Here is a 17013-nt window from a genome sequence, read left to right as displayed (position 1 = left end):
AGGGAAATTTTCGTGGTAGTTTTATTTTCGCTATTTTTGCGGTAATAAGTAAAACGCCAAAATAAAACGACCGCGAATATAATCAAGGAAAACTTTTATAGTACCATTTACTTTTACAAATTGTGAATGGAGAGTTGCCTCATTGGCACTCATACCTCATCTTTTTATATCTTTTGCACCTGTCCTAAGTCAGGAATCTGATGTACAGTAGTTGTCGTTTGTTTCTGTAATATAAACGTGTTTCTTGTTTCTTGTTTTCTCTTTTCTTTTCTCTTTTTTATATATAGATTAGACCGTTGGTTTTCTTGTTTGAATGGTTTTACACTAGTTAATTTGGGGCCCTTTATAACTTGTTGTTTGGTGTGAGCCAAGGCTCCGTGTTGAAGGCCGAACATTGACCTATAATGGTTTCCTTTTTTTAAATTGTTATTTGGAACGAGAGTTGTCTCATTGGCACTCACACCACATTTTCCTATATCTATATATGAAAAGCATATCTATAGGACTACTGTATAACACTAATTTCAAAGACAACAAATATATGATTGAAATCATAACTGTATCTCCTAATGAAAAACAATGTTAGAAGTAATGTCTTTAACTCTAAATATTAGTAATTTCACTGAAGCGAACATTGCGGATATTGTTATGTAAACAACACTCATTATGTTAATGACACCTGTCAATCAGTAATAAAAGTATCACCTCGTTGAATCTACTACAAAGATTAATCAGACCAAAAGATCGATTAATTGACATTAATCCTGCCAGTTCACGGCCTTTTTATTCAAATCATTCCTAATTAGGTTTACTTTTCTATTATTGTGTATGTGTTTTGACGAAGATTGAACATGACAAACTTTTAATCTACTTAAACATTAATGAACCGAAAAGAAAAGATTTCTGATTGATTCTATCATTTGATTTAAGATATATCAGTCTATGGAAGAAGCGTATCGACAAAAACTTCTCTTATATCACATAGCGATATTGTCGAATATCAATTGTTAATATGCAGACATTCCATGCGGAAAATGCTGTTTTCGCCAACGAAAAGTTAAGAAAAGACCAACTTTTAAACTTATTGTTCAAATATAAACAACAATTGAGTCTAAATATACATTCAGAGGTTAGTTAAAGCTAAAGTTTATGTCCGTGTAAAATTTGAAGTGCTGTGTTTTTTTCTATATACATAAATAAACAATGCGATACTTTTAAAATATCAATGCAATACTTTTAAAATATCATAGCGGTGTTTTTGTTATATCAATATTAGTACCGATTAGTATTAATATTAGACTGTTGTACCTATCTTATGACAATTTTTACTTTTATGTCTGTTTTGTTCACGCATCGTTGTAAATATGACAGAATTTGATGAGACTGTCATACACATGAGAGGTTAAGCGCTATAAATCCAGGTTCAATCCACCATTTTCAAAACTTGAAAATGCCAGTACTGAGTACTGGTGTGTTTTATCATTGGATTTAATAAGGGACTTTCTGTTTGGAGTTCAGTATTTTTGTGATTTTAATTCTTAGTAGTATTGTATGTAAATAAGCAGTTTTAAGACCATTGCTTAAATTCAAATTGTTTTTGGTAACAGTACAAATTTCTCAATTGGTTTTGGAAGCCAAACTAATCAAATAAGGGTTGCCGTAATCAAATAGCTCAGTATCAAATGATTATTCACATATATAACATTCAGCAAATGTCACACAACAGACCACAATAACAAAGAAATTAACAACTATAGGTCACCGTACGGCCTTCAACAATGAGCAAAGCCCATACCGCATAGTCAGCTATCAAAGGCCCCGATAAGAAAACTAACGGCCTTATCTATATAAAAAAATGAACAAAAAACAAAAATATAACACATAAACAAACGAATTACAGGCTCGTGACTTCGGACAGGCACATACATAAATAATGTGGCGGGGTTAAACATGTTAGTTAGTCGGTTAAACCATGTGATTGAAAACAATACACTGAACAGATTATTAACACTTTCAACTATCAATAGGGTCAAGAAACATTTTTGAAATGATAAGTTCATGTAAGCGTTAATTTTGTAACAGTTACGAAATTTTAGTGATATTGATCCTAAAACATTAAACCGGTCATGATCTAAGTTTGTGATTTATGTTTGCAGTTTTCTCGATATGCATTGTGACGTGTCATCGTATTCATTTTATATTAGAAAACTATAGCAGTTATATAAGAAAAATCGCTATGATATTTGACAAATATCGCATTGATATTATAAAATATAGCAGTATCTTGGACTTATCAGTGATTTTGGCTTAGCAAACAATTGAATTTATCTCAATTGCATTCCACTGAATTTGCTACATGATAGGTATAGAATCTACAAATAATAAATCGTGCATTTATGATGCATTTATTCGTTTAAATACACCTTGCTTGTTATTACATAAAATAATTCATGGAAATTATACACTAGTTGTATGTTGTGTTAAATGTCACCCTGTTTTAAAAAAAGAGTCATTACTTTATGCCGAGAAATCTGTTTTTCTTCGAACAAATGCTAACATTCATCTGAAATTTTCCACAATGCAACTCTTTGATATAAGACAATATCGCTTGTTGATATAAGAAAAGTTTTTATCGAATCGCTTCTTCCATAGACTATATATGCGAAGCTGTTCACTTTCCAAATTATTTATGAAAATATTTATATAGGCCACTATGAAATCGCGAATTAAAGACGGTGCAAATTTGGATTGTATTATAGTCCATCAGCTGGCAGGGCAAAAATTCAGTTCTGTGTTACACCCCAGGGTACCGCAATTTTTTTGTATAAAGTTAAAGAGTAATATCTGAAGAATATTTTAAGAGGTGTTAGACTTTTGAAAAAGTGTCCAAAAGGGGTTAAAAGGGGACTTATTTCAGGGTATATCAAACATTTTGTTTTGCACATTATTAAAAAAAAATGTAAAAATATCCAAGTATTCAGTACTATAATTTTTATTGAATGGAAGACATCATATCTTATTAAAACGCAGGCTAATTTTTAATTTTTAATTAATTTTTAAATCGTAGAGGACCAAGAAAAAAAAGGGGGAGGGTCAATTTCCAAAAGTCATGATGTTGAATAAAAAGAAGCATACGTACTAATTTTCTTGATAAAATGGTATATTTTTTCACATTGAAACACACAGCATAAAGTATATAAAGGCTGTTGAAAAGAAAATAAGGGTAAGAAACAAAAACATAGAATCAACGACAAACACAAACGACAAACATAAGCAACCATCAATTCACGATTCTTCCACAAATTTATACATCACATTCATGAAATAACTCACATATTAAAACACACAAAACTGTCAGGGTTTCTATTTTTTTTTTTTAATTTAACAACCGCGTCACCACATTTTAAGGTCACACAGAAGGTCAATCCATCGAATCATGATCAGTTTGGTCACCTGCATCTACCGAATTATCATTATCATCTTTTCCATCATCTTCGTCATCATCGGTTGCAATATCAACGATTTGATAATGCTTATATCTACAAGCTTCCGAGAATTAACATACAGCTATCTGTTCAGGATAAACCTTGTTGAACACATGAACATCTTTTACAAGCTGTACATGAACAGCACATCAGAATTACCAAAGCATCTAAAACTAGTGGTTGGTCTAGCTAATTGACATTGATATTGATCAAAGCGCTCTAATAAACAATCCAATCGTAGTTGTTTCGCAACAGACCAGTGTTGTGTTTAAGAGCAGATTTCCAAATATTCGTCTGAAAGTTGGCTTGTTTAATGTGCTTTAACATTGTATCTTTTGCGTTTCAAAACTTTCTGATCTTTCTTCATCGATATCTTTAATTTCGTAGCCATATATAGATATTCACAAAAACCTCCCGAGTGCTTTGACATCTTTTCGCCAACCTCTTACAAAGTTTCACCAGGATGGAATAGACCTTCTGAAAACTCCACATAACGTGTCAAAAAGCCGAATGCCTTGCTTTTTTTCTTTACCATACAAAACACTTACTGAATCACAACCTGTATTGGCGCGAATCCTGGTAGTTTTCTACAAACATTCTCACCAAATTTGCCCACATTGATTGCACATTCAATAATCTGCATTTGGAGGATGTATCCGTCAGACTTACAATGTTAAAATTGATATGCAACTGTAAAAATAGTAAGCCAATACTTCCACAACAGTGTCAGAAGGTTTTTTAACAATGGAGTCGTAACCTTTGTCAGCTGCATGTGTTTGCATTTTAATAAGAAACATTTTTTATCGGCTTCTCCCTGTTTGATAATAAGCTAAAACCATTCTACGGTATTTCATTTTCAACATATATTTTGTGACACATATTTCCATGTCATACAAATGAATCAATACATTCAAGTGTAAATCTATAGGATTGTTTTTTACACTTTTCAAAACAAAAGAATTCAACAAAAGCAACTTTGTTTCCCCCAACTAACAACAATTTCTTCCATTCCCAAGAACACGAATGTGGTGGTTTAGAACTTGTTTTAATGATTTGTCCTCCCAATGACCTGCCGTTCTAATTTCGTTATGAATATTGTGCGATACTATTCAGTGACAAAATCAATGCGGGACCATTTGTTACACTAAAATGATGGTTTTTAAGATAACAATTGCCAAATCGGAAAAAAATGCTTGGTATTGTAGTATGTAATGGTTTGAATAACTGCCATGTCATCAAATATCCATATGCTTTCCTAAGGAATGAGCCTTTTCTAAAAGACCACCAAGGACAGGTTTTAATATTTCCTTACATGTGTACCATCACAGTTTGCGAGAGACATTGGAAGAGGACCTAATTCAAACTGGAGAACCTATCGCATAGCCAACTATCTTGTCTAGGCTATGACAACCAGGCGACATTTTTTTTCATCTGCTCGCAATATTTCGTTGTTCTTATCAGCCATTAACTGCTTGCCTTTTATTTTCTTTTTTAAAAATGTAAACAGTGATTTTTGTTAGTGTTCTGAAGATATCAAATGACTTTTGAATAAGCCGTTACATAATGAAAATTTCTGAAGCAAATTTTCCCTTTTAATACGCGTTAAGAAGGTCGCACATTAATTCCGAAGAATCAACAGAACCCCATTTTCGCTAGCCAAGGGTTACAAGAGTTTCGACTGCAACAAATACAAATCCTTACCCTGTGTCTCCGAAATTTAATCTCAATCCGCCAAGGGTGAAGAGAGCGGGAGTGGATCGTAACCCTTGGCTAGCGAAGATGACAGAACCCGAGAACAAGCCATATAACTGCTCAGATGTTATAATGGAATTGGCCAGCTTTGAAGTGTCTGAAACAATTTCAAAACATCAGTTTCGTCTCGCTTCATTCAAGTTTTTCTTAGTTCTTTTGGGGCGGATGTGTCAGGGTTAACCATTCCTACCAAGTCTCAACATTTTAATTATATTGAAGCTTTTTCTTGTGCATTTAGCAACCAACGTGTATCAGAATTTTTATTTAAACTGAAACCAACAAAGCCATTTTTTGTATCTCCAAGAAACCTAAGAGAGTAAAAATTATTGCCAAACCCAACAACTGACTATTTGACGTTCGTTCAAAGCGTTGTTTGTCGATTGAATGACTTAACAATCTTAAGTCAATCATAACATAGCTAAAACACGAAATGTTATCAAGCACACCTTTATTGGGTTCGATAGAGTGCACCTTTTCCGAACGCAAAAAAAAATCACCTTAATTTGTAATATTTTCATAAATATTTCGTTTCACATACACTTTATAAAATAATTTGTCTCACCAAAACATCATAAATCGACAATAAAATGTTTGTTTTCAGTTGCTAATTGATAATGCTTAAGTGTGAATACATTGTAAATATTGTATACTGAGTCAAAGACGGTAATTTGATGATTTCCGGTATTTCACGAGTATTTGCACGTACATATATTTTATTAAATAATTCATATTTTAGACAATATATAAATACTGCACATGTTTTAAACATTGCATAATGATCATTTTTTAAGTTTAATTAGCTAAAACGGGTAATTGTATAACGAATTTCTTTATGAAAGGAGAAAAGATGCCTTAATTTGAACCCAAAAAATCGGATTGTTTGTAATGTAAAAAACATTTTTTTTAAACAAACAATCTTCCGAGTTACATTTAATATGATAAGTTTTGTATGTGTTTTAGTAGTTTAAACCTTTACTTTATTTTTTTTTAATCACTTTATATTAAAAAATGTAATTAAAAATTACTTAGTCATGATCGCTAAATAAGAGGACCATTGGAAGGGACGTTTTTAGTCCTCTTTTGGACACTTTTTTTTAGTCTAACACCTTGTATTTTATCAATAAGATAATGAAGTTGAATTCTATCCAAAAAAAATCGCGGTACCCTGGGGTGTAACACAAACTCCTAAACTAGCGCGTTTTTGAGAACTAGCTGATGGACTATTAGTTAATTGCGAAATAAAGACGGCGCGAAAATTTCCCGGTTTACAGTACCTGTTGCCTTAGGAATATATTTGACATAAAAAAATAATTCATTGGGGAAATAATTTATAATTTTAAACATGATGGATTTGTTTAATCAAAGTAACTTAGTAGATATAGGAAGATGTGGTGTGAGTGCCAATGAGACAACTCTCCATCTAAATAACAATTTAAAAATTAAACCATTATAGGTTAAAGTACGGCCTTCAACACGGAGCCTTGGCTCACACCGAACAACAAGCTATAAAGGGCCCCAAAATTACTAGTGTAAAACCATTCAAACGGGAAAACCAACGGTCTAATCTATATAAACAAAACGAGAAACGAGAAACACGTATATATTACATAAACAAACGACAACTACTGTACATCAGATTCCTGACTTAGGACATGTGCAAACATTTGCAGTAACTATTATAAGACAAATTACTGTTGATTTAAGTCAGCTTATCTTAAAGGAATCATCAAAATACTTTATGTACTTAGTATAATATGTATATTAAAAAAGATATGGGGAAAGGAGTTAACTGACTCAAGTCAAAGCTTGTTGTTTTGAAAACGAAGATTAGCCAGAGTGGTTATGGTTCTGGTAAGTTACTTGTTTGGTCAATATATTTTACGTACTAATTACAACATATGTATTGGGAAATTGTGAATAGGGCTAACAGACTAAATTTAAAGCTTGTTGTGTCAAAAACATGGATGAGCTGAGGTTATTTCTAAATACAAATTGAACCAAACTGACTGCTGAAAGCGAATTGTTATTTCACTATTTGACTTACATTGATTCATATTTTGAGTCATATTTTATTTTGTTGTATACCTTTATTTCGTGCTTGCCGCTTTGATATATAAAAAAACACTTTTGTAAGAGACGTTATATTTAATTGCCTTTGTTCGTTCATAAGAAGTGTTTTTTATGGTTAAGTTCTTTTTCAACAGGTTTGCGGTTGATCAGTTGTTGTTGGTTGTTTGGAGTTTGAAGTATTAAACTTCGTACATCAACTTCAGGTCTGCAACCGATATAAAAATAAGAAAATGTAGTATGAGTACCAATGAGGCATATATCCATCAAAGTTCACCTAAAGTGGATGTAAGAAATTACAGGCAACTGCTCAGCCTTCTGTTGTGAAAAGCTCCAACACGAAAATTGCATTAATTCAATTGTTGAGAAAAGGAATGGCCTCATTCACAACCAAACCAGAAGGGAAATTATGGATTTTCCCTAAGACAAGATGTTAGTTTGCTGTTGAAGAGAAGTAGAAGGAAAAACGGTGGAAAATTTATTATACACTGTTATATTTGGAACTATTTTCCAAAAAAGGGATCCACCTATTTTGAATACACTGTATCGCTATTTGTCCGCCATTATTGCACAACAGTTCCTGTTTTTGACGTCACAATAGAAAATATCTGACGCCACAATGGAAACGTGATTGATGTATGACGTCTATAGTTAAAGAGTCGGATTTTCAAATTAAGCGGTGCAGATTTCCAAATAGCGATACGGTGTATAATAAAGATGATTGAGGTTCATGAATATTTAAAATCCGGCGTCAATTGTTGATAATGGTCTACTTCAATGACTGTAGGAGATAAAATTAGTACAGTCAACAAATTAAAATCGAGAAACAAATTAATTGCAATGTTGAATGGAAGGTAAACGGAATACTTTCCCGCGTAAATATCGTGTGTTAAACGGGATATACCGTTATTGTCGTTCAAAATGTTGTCATTTCGACGCAATAAAATAACACGTCAATTTCAACTATATGAGACAATATCTAAAAATGTATAATTTTGGTTATAGGAAGAAAAAAATCTTTTGAACCGGTATTTTAATAGCTCAAATCGAATAACACACATTGAGGATCTAGAAACTGTTGTCTGTAATCCAAGCAATTATTAAATGTGGTGATAATTGCAAATATTATATAAAAAATATATAGAAAAATAAACAATAGGAAGACAACAGCAAGCAATGTCATTTATCTTTTGAAACTGTATTTGCAAGATGGAAACTCTGCCTAGGTAAATGATTTTTAGTTTTTTTTTAAATCCGTTCTATAACCATCTACTATACTAGAATTGACAAGTTCTCTGCTGTTATCAAAAGTAAAAAAAAACTGTCTTTCTATTCAATATACAAAATATGATTTAACTTTTATTAAAATGGAATGGTTGGCATATATGAGATTAAATTTGTGATTCGTGAGTGAAATTGTCTTTAACATACTTCCTGTTACTAATTATTGTTATGCTGTTACTTTTTCTCAGGTAACATGACAGAACGTAACAGAAAGGATTAACAAAGTGTTTTTTCCTTGTATTCGAATTGTGTGGACGTTTACTTCCATCTACATATCAATTTATTGAGATACTATAAAAACACATGTACTGTTATAAGGTTGACCCATGCTACTGAGATATCGTGACACCAAATCGCCTGCACTGTAGCCGTCCCGCTAGACCACACGACCACCTGGGCTTCACAATAATTTCGGTGGTCGTGTTTAACACACGGCCACTGAAAGCTATATTATTGTGAAGCCCAAGTGGAATACATTGTATACATTAATTCTTGTGGGAACAAAGAAACAGGTGAAACGAACAACATGTTAATCCCTCGCCAATCAACCGCGAAAGCGTCAATACCTGACGAATTCACATTCCAATATCTGGAATTAAAAATTATTAATTTAAAATTGTCATCAGAGGCAAACTAATCAACCTCATGAGGTCCCCCAAGGGATTCAACTATCTGAAATACAAATTCAGAATTAGCCTATAGCCAATCATGTTAATCAACAATCCGACTAAGATAATCTGTTCTCTTATTCTCAGTAAGCGTAGACTCACTACAATGTCAATATAACGTAGACTCACTACAATGTCAATATAACGTAGACTCACTACAATGTCAATATAAACATTGTACAATATTTGTGCTAAAATGTCTAAAATTAACTTTTGCAATACTGATGTCGTGATCCTTGTACTAACAACATTTTGATTGTTGTTAATCTTATATTTTTGAAAGCTAATAAGTTTATCAACGACAAAAATACCTTTTTCACTACTGTGAACGCCTACCATTTGGAACTTGTAGAAACCTCACATCCTAACCACGTATCGTGAACACTATTACATGGGTTTTCACTGTACGCTATAGTCTGCCAAGAACTTCAGATTTAAAAGGTTTAACATTGGCTTCATGTGCATTTCAAACTTTAAATCTTTTTATTAATAAGACCAATACTGTCTACAGATAAATGTATATTACTGTTCCGTCAATAAATATACAATATTGCCTATAACTTGATAAATAGATATAAACTGTCCTACCAAAGAAGCTACCTTCCTTACAAATACTTTTCCGTTTTTTGCTGAACACAAATCAATGTATGAATTGATATTCATTATCTTCTCTATACGATTGTCAGGAATAGTAAAAAAAAATCCTTTATCTAAGCGCCTACAAATGTAAGGTTTTTAAAAGTAGTCCACAAACTTTTCAGCCTTGGGTATAAAACCGCTACTTATTGTATTACATAATTCCTCATCGCCATGTGCACCGAGTGCATCGTCTAAGTACATAATTATCTGCTTTCCTTCTCCTCTCCATTTTCATGAAATATTATAGTAAAAATAGTACAAGCAATAACACCGTTAAAGTCCCATGCAAATCATAGATATCTAGTATGAGGTTGAAACATATAGACATGGTGTTATGCATAATGTGTAACATACTTAAACGTATATGAATTGGTATAAATGTAATGTTTTGCAATACGCAGATCTTCAAACTTTACACTAGTCTTCCGCAAATATCAGTCATATTCTCTCTCAAATCTTATTTTAAACGTGTTGTTTTTGACTGAACAGACACAGTTAAAGGATTCACAACAAAGTGAATATTTGACATCTCTACAATTAAATCATAGCTAATAAATCAGTAACCGCTGATTTAACAAAAGAGGTATTTTTAAAACTAATAAATTATTTGACAAACAATAAATCGATATTGTATTTGAATAGAAAGGTAATATACAACCATCTCTAATAGTATCTATTATAAATATAGGCGTATCAATATTCATCATAAATTGAATGTTCCTGCTAAGTCTATCCTTAAAAATAATATCAGATTGACCTACTTGATATTCAATATACTCATTGGTCAAATTATAATCAAAACAATTATCTATTATAGGTAAAATTTATTTATATACCTATATGGAGTTATTTTCTTTCAGAACGACAGGTCATTCTTTTTCAGAATCAACCCGGACGATACCATGTTTCAATGAAATATGCTCAAAGGCATAAAATAATGACCTGCGTGAGGTCATTATTTTCCTTTAAAAAAATGCAATCTATAATTTACTTCAAAATCTTATTCGTCTGATAGTTTTTTGTTGCTGATTTGGAAATTTATATTTTGAAGTTCAATCGATGATAGATGTAAAAGAAACATTCATTGCCCGCATTTTAATTTTAGAACCAAATAACGTGAAGGTTTGTTAATTTATCGCTACAATAAAGAAACATTATCATACATGTGAGATGAATTTAATATAGACTTTCATAAATAAAAAGCCAGATTTAACATATTCGTGTGTTAGGTTTTGAAAATCTTAACGTTCAGTGACAAATATTTCATGCATGTCGGTAATTTAGAGACAGTTTAACTTACGCGTCAAACGTTAACACTACTTTTAACGCCGTTTCCATTCACATTGTTAACGTCATCATTATCTTCTGTTAGCGTTGTGCTATTGTTATGTATCATGTTACTATATTGAGTTGAGATTATACGATCAAACGAACCAGACGTTGTTTTACTGCCTGTCTAGACTTTTAGTTAACCCATCCGTCACATTGGTGCCGTGACCAGGATATAATGACGAAAAAGAAAGCCATTCGAGTGGGCCATCGAGGAGCCGCGAGGAGATTAATTTCAAAGATTGAAGAGGAATTAGAGAAAGAAACAACACAACGCGACGAAATTGAAAGCCTATGTGAAACCTTGAAGAAAAAGAGGGATATTCTTTCGGAACTTGATAATGAAATATTAGAGGAGATTGCAGAGGAAAACATGGAAGCAGAGATAGAAGACTCAGATCGGTATGTTTTAGATAAAGAACGAATTTTGACAAAAGTACGCAATTCATCAAGTTCAAAACAGAAAAACAAATCAAATGAAACTAGCTCTAATCAGAATTTAAATCCAAATGCAGCAGATTTTGTTTTTATCAACTCCACATCTACATGTAATACTCCACATCCCATGCAGAATAATGATATGCAATACAGATCGTCAAAGAGCGCAACAAATTCTAGCATCTACCACAAGCTACCAAATTGAATTTACCATATTTTAATGGCAAATTGTTAAACTGGCAACCTTTCTGGGATGCGTATCAATCAACAATACACGATAACCAAACATTAACAGACGTGCAGAAATTTACGTATTTGCAAAATCAGATTCAGGGAATAGCCGCGCAATGTATCGCCGGTTTACCACTCACAAGTGCAAATTACTATCAAGCCGTATCAATACTGAGAGAGAGGTTTGGTCAGAACCACAAAATCACGAACGCATATATTCAGGATTTAATTGGTTTACCCGCCCCGAGGTCAAACACAGACAGTTTGAGAAACTTTTCCGACAGAATTGAGTGTAGCATACGCGGATTAGAATCGCTAGGAACAAACGAGAGTACATTTGGAGCCATTCTCACGCCTATAATATACAATAAGTTGCCGTCCGATGTACGAAAAAACATAACCCGAGACCGCGGAAACGACGACTGGGACATCGAATCATTGAGAACAGCAGTTAAGAGGAAAGTATGCGTACAGGTCGCAGGACAATCTACAGGTCAAAGTAATGAAGATTTAGAAATTTTACCGACCGCTTCGTTTATTGCCGAAACATTTAAAGGAAAGAACAGAAAACAGTCACGTAAGAAATGTTTATTTTGTGAAGAATCCCACCATCCAAATACATGCAAAAACGTGAAAGATGTAGATAAACGAATAGAAATTGTGAAGCGAAAAAAAATATGTTTTAACTGTTTCGGAAGTCATAGAGTAGCTGAATGTAAGTCTGAATTTAAATGCCGCCAGTGCGGAAAGAGACATCACACGAGTATACATGTACAAGTACATAACACAGAACCAAAGAGCTTGACCGAAAGCCAGTATAATACACAAAAGACCGTAGCACATACTGCCGTAGAGGAAACGCCACTAGAGCTAACCACATCATTGCATTCTACTGTTACTGCACATACAGATGTTTTACTGAAAACTGCCATAACTCCAGTTTGGTCCGAAAATCGATCGATTATGACAAATATTTTACTTGACGAGGGCGCACAGAACTCATTCATAACTGAAGATTTAGCTAGAAAATTAGAAATTGAGTCCACCGAAAAGATTGCACTGAAAATATCTGGATTTGGAGGAAACGAAGGACAAGTTCGTCATCTTGATAAAGCAAACATAGCTATTGAAACAGTTGATAATCAAAGAACAGAATTAGACGTAATAATTGTACCGAAAATTGCCGCTCCTATTCAGACAAAATCACAAAAGGAAATCAAAGCACTGCCATACTTACGTGGTTTACGACTCGCACATCCCAAATGCGCAGAAGACAAGTTTAACATATCTTTATTGATTGGCGCAGACTATTGCTGGTCAATAGTTGAAGATGAAATAATAAGAGGAAATGGACCGACCGCAGTTAAGTCGAAAATTGGTTACCTCTTGTCGGGACCCGTACTTACTAAGAACGGAAGTACTTCAAAACAGTCAGCAATGCTGAATATTTTGACTGATCACAGAGCCGTTGTTTGCGACTTGGAAAAGTTTTGGAACTTAGAAGCGTTGGGGGTTTCAGGAAGCGATACCATTAAAAGTCAGTCTGAAGTTGTACGAGAATACGGAGAAAAGTCTATAATACTAGAAGATGGAAAGTACACAGCTAAGTTACCATGGAAACCAGATTTCCTTCCGCTACCGCATAACATGGAATTGGTTAAACAGAGGACAAGTAGCGTTATTAGGCGTCTAGCAAACAAACCTGATTTACTTAAAATGTATGGAGATATCATAATGGAGCAGGAGAGACGACATTTTATTGAAAAGGTTGAGGAAACAAAACTTCCTACCGATCGTACACTATATCCCGAATCATCCTGTTTCCAAGGAATCATCTACTACGCCAATACGCATTGTTTATGATTCTAGCTGCAAAGATGGAAGAGATAATCCAAGTCTGAATGAATGCTTAGAATCACACCCACCTGTTATGAATGATATTACGGGAATACTTATGAGATTTCGCGCTAAGCAATATGCTACAACATCGGATTTAGAAAAGGCATTTCTACAAATACAGCTCGACGAGAAAGACCGAGATGCAACGAGGTTCTTATGGCTTAGCGATCCTACAAACACATCAAGTCCGCTAATAACATATCGCTTCAAGTCCGTACTCTTCGGAGCTACATGTTCGCCATTCATTTTGAGCGCCACACTTCTCAAGCACTTAAAGGAAAACCCGGGACCTTTTGCAACCAAAGCGAGAATTATACCCCTAGAAATTAAAAGTTTGTGTGGAGATAATGTATGGAGATACTGCCCTACAAAAGACAACCCCGCAGATCTGCTTACACGTGGTATAACATCTGAAGAACTGCAACAAAATGAAATGTGGTTTAGTGGACCTAAATGGTTAAACAGCAAAGAAGATTGGCCGACATGGAACGGAAACAACGTAACGTCTAGTGTATGTACAACTATGTCGGAGAACGATGACAAAATTGAAACTATGGAGAAAAATCAAAATGTATGTATTGGTATAGGAGAAATCATAGATATTGAACGGTACAATTCTTATACAAAACTAACCCGCATTACCGCATATGTAATGAGATTCGCAACAAACTGTAGAGCAACAGAAACTGAACGAAAGAAAGATTTGTTACGTAGTGATGAAATTAAAAATGCAAAATTCCTATGGATAAGATATACACAAGGTAAAATATTTAGTGACGAAATAAATTGTATAGATAATTCTACAAAACGTAAAACACTTGTGCGACAATTAAAGCTCTTTCTAGACGAAAAGCAATTATTACGATGTGGTGGCCGCCGAATAGACAATGCGACAGTAGGAGAAACAGTCAAGTTTCCATATCTGTTACCGGCAAAGGACCGTCTTACACATTTGATAGTGTTAGAAGCACATGAGAATACACTACATTCAGGAATAAATATCACTCTAGCATACATACAACAAACATTTTGGATTCCGAAATTAAGACAGTGCGTGAAATCTATATTGTCGAAATGTGTAACGTGCCGAAAAGTAATCGGAAAATCTTATCCCGCACCAGAAATTCCACCATTACCAAATGAGAGAGTTCAAGATGCTACACCCTTTAGCATAACCGGTGTAGACTTTACAGGTGCGTTAACGACAAGAAACAGACACAACGAAGAATCGAAGGTTTACATTTGCCTATTTACATGTGCTGTCACTCGAGCAGTACATTTGGAAGTAGTTTACGATCTCAGCGAAGAATCTTTTTTACTGTGTTTCCGGAGATTTGTAAGTCGATGATCAGTGCCGAAAATTTTGATAATGCGCTAACATTTAAAGCTGCTTCAAACGAAATTTCACGACTTTGCAATTCTACAAAAGTTAAAGAAAATATTCGGAATTATGGCATTGAATGGAAATTCATCCCAAATAGAGCTCCATGGTTCGGGGGCATGTGGGAAAGAATGATTGGCTTAACAAAAACATCACTGAAGAAAGTATTAGAACGTGCACATGTCAACGATGAGACTGTATTAACAGAGATCGAAGCCACATTCAACGATCGACCAGTGACGTATATTTCAACAGATATCAGAGATCCGGAGCCGCTTACACCATCCCATCTTATACAGGGACGAAGAATAACAACTTTACCGTATGTATCGTCAAATAGTGCTATTGACAATCTAAATGTTTGTGAATTAACACACACAAACTTGAACAATCAAGCGATACGACAGAGACAATTGATTGAGAACTGCTGGACAAGATGGAAAGGAGAATACCTTACTTCATTGCGAGAATATCACCAAAGAGCTGGAGTCGACCCATCCGTCACAATGCATGTTCAGGACGATAAACTCTGAATAGGAAATCATACTGTGACCTACATGTATTTATATTCGTCTTTGTGTTAGTTCTTAATTGTTTTAAATTTATGTATACTTTTACTCTATCAAATGATCAACTAATAAGATAATCTTATATTCTATTGAATACAATTAACGTAACTCAGAAAAGGGTCGGGTGCGGAGGGTATATAATTATATCCTGATTATCTGTTAATAAAATGTATTGCTATTCAAAAGACAATCTTTCTGAATTTTGCATTCGATTCAATTAAAATTGTTAAAAAAAATAACCACTTTTCCGCGATAGAAATGACCTTACAAAAAACATACCCCTCTCCCTTCTCCTAAAATAAGTGGTACAATAAATTACTTACAATGTGTCTTGTATTTGTCATACACCGTTATCGGATGGTTACAATACATTTGTTTCTTACAGTAATATTTTTATTGTGTATGGATAATATTTTTTAAAAGGTTTATATCTAGATTAATTAGTGAGTTTTATTTCACATTCATAATGAGCCGTAGGGCGTATTAAAACCTGATGAACGCATTAGAAAGGAGCATCCCACTTTAGCGTTGTCGGTAAAATAGGATACTAAATTTTGCAAATCTTTATAAAAAAATTACATTATTTTGACGGTATATAAGTCAGATAATGCATATGTTAAGGTTTTTCTTGTCGTAGAACACACCTCGGGTTGTCAGGAGTGCTCATAGAAAGACCTCTTTACGGTCGGTCTTTCATTTGATCACTCCTGACACCCCTCGGTGTGTTCTACGACAAGAAAAACCTTTAAATATGCATTATCTATAAAAGATAATTCAAATACTCATTTTTCAAAATTTCACTGAACCAGGTTTGGTGGGTGATTTACTAATGTTAACATACGGACTGCTGGACCTGTAGTGTGTAGGACCCACAAGAGTAGTATGTTTCCTTTTTCTTTTCTCTTCACCTGGTACTCCATCAACTGGTTAGCACCCTGCAACTTATCCAAATCCACCAAATTAGTCCGTCTCCCTATCACCAATAATTGCCGGCTTAATACCTCTACTTTGTTGATTTAAACCAGTTAAAACAGTTCTCTATGAAATATCGGGTTCGCCTTCATAATTCACGACTAAATTCGAACGTACTAATCGACTAACACGTTAAAATTAACGTGACCTATTGTGTAGACCCTGTCGTGCCGAATGATTTAACCGCCAAGCCACACAAACCACTTAACCTAAACGCCATTTTTGGGGGCAGACAATTCAGAAGAAAATAGTTTCATTCTTATTTCTCAAAATCAACCGACTGAAATTATATAAATATG

The 17013-nt window shown here is 33.9% G+C and overlaps 2 protein-coding genes across 2 annotated transcripts; both read left to right on the top strand.

The window, feature by feature from the left end:
* Positions 1–12856: 12856 nt before the first annotated feature.
* On the top strand, positions 12857–13756 carry LOC134699359 (uncharacterized). The gene has a single exon (XM_063560965.1). It carries the CDS (start codon positions 12857–12859, stop codon positions 13754–13756), a length of 900 nt encoding a protein of 299 aa, XP_063417035.1.
* Positions 13757–13847: 91 nt separating this feature from the next.
* On the top strand, positions 13848–15140 carry LOC134699358 (uncharacterized). The gene has a single exon (XM_063560964.1). It carries the CDS (start codon positions 13848–13850, stop codon positions 15138–15140), a length of 1293 nt encoding a protein of 430 aa, XP_063417034.1.
* Positions 15141–17013: the final 1873 nt, after the last annotated feature.

Source organism: Mytilus trossulus, unplaced genomic scaffold (assembly GCF_036588685.1).
Source record: "Mytilus trossulus isolate FHL-02 unplaced genomic scaffold, PNRI_Mtr1.1.1.hap1 h1tg000050l__unscaffolded, whole genome shotgun sequence".
In the NCBI taxonomy this organism is placed as follows: Eukaryota; Metazoa; Mollusca; class Bivalvia; order Mytilida; family Mytilidae; genus Mytilus; species Mytilus trossulus.
The sequence above is the reverse complement of the archived record's forward strand: the minus strand, read 5'-3'. Positions and strand labels throughout refer to the sequence as shown.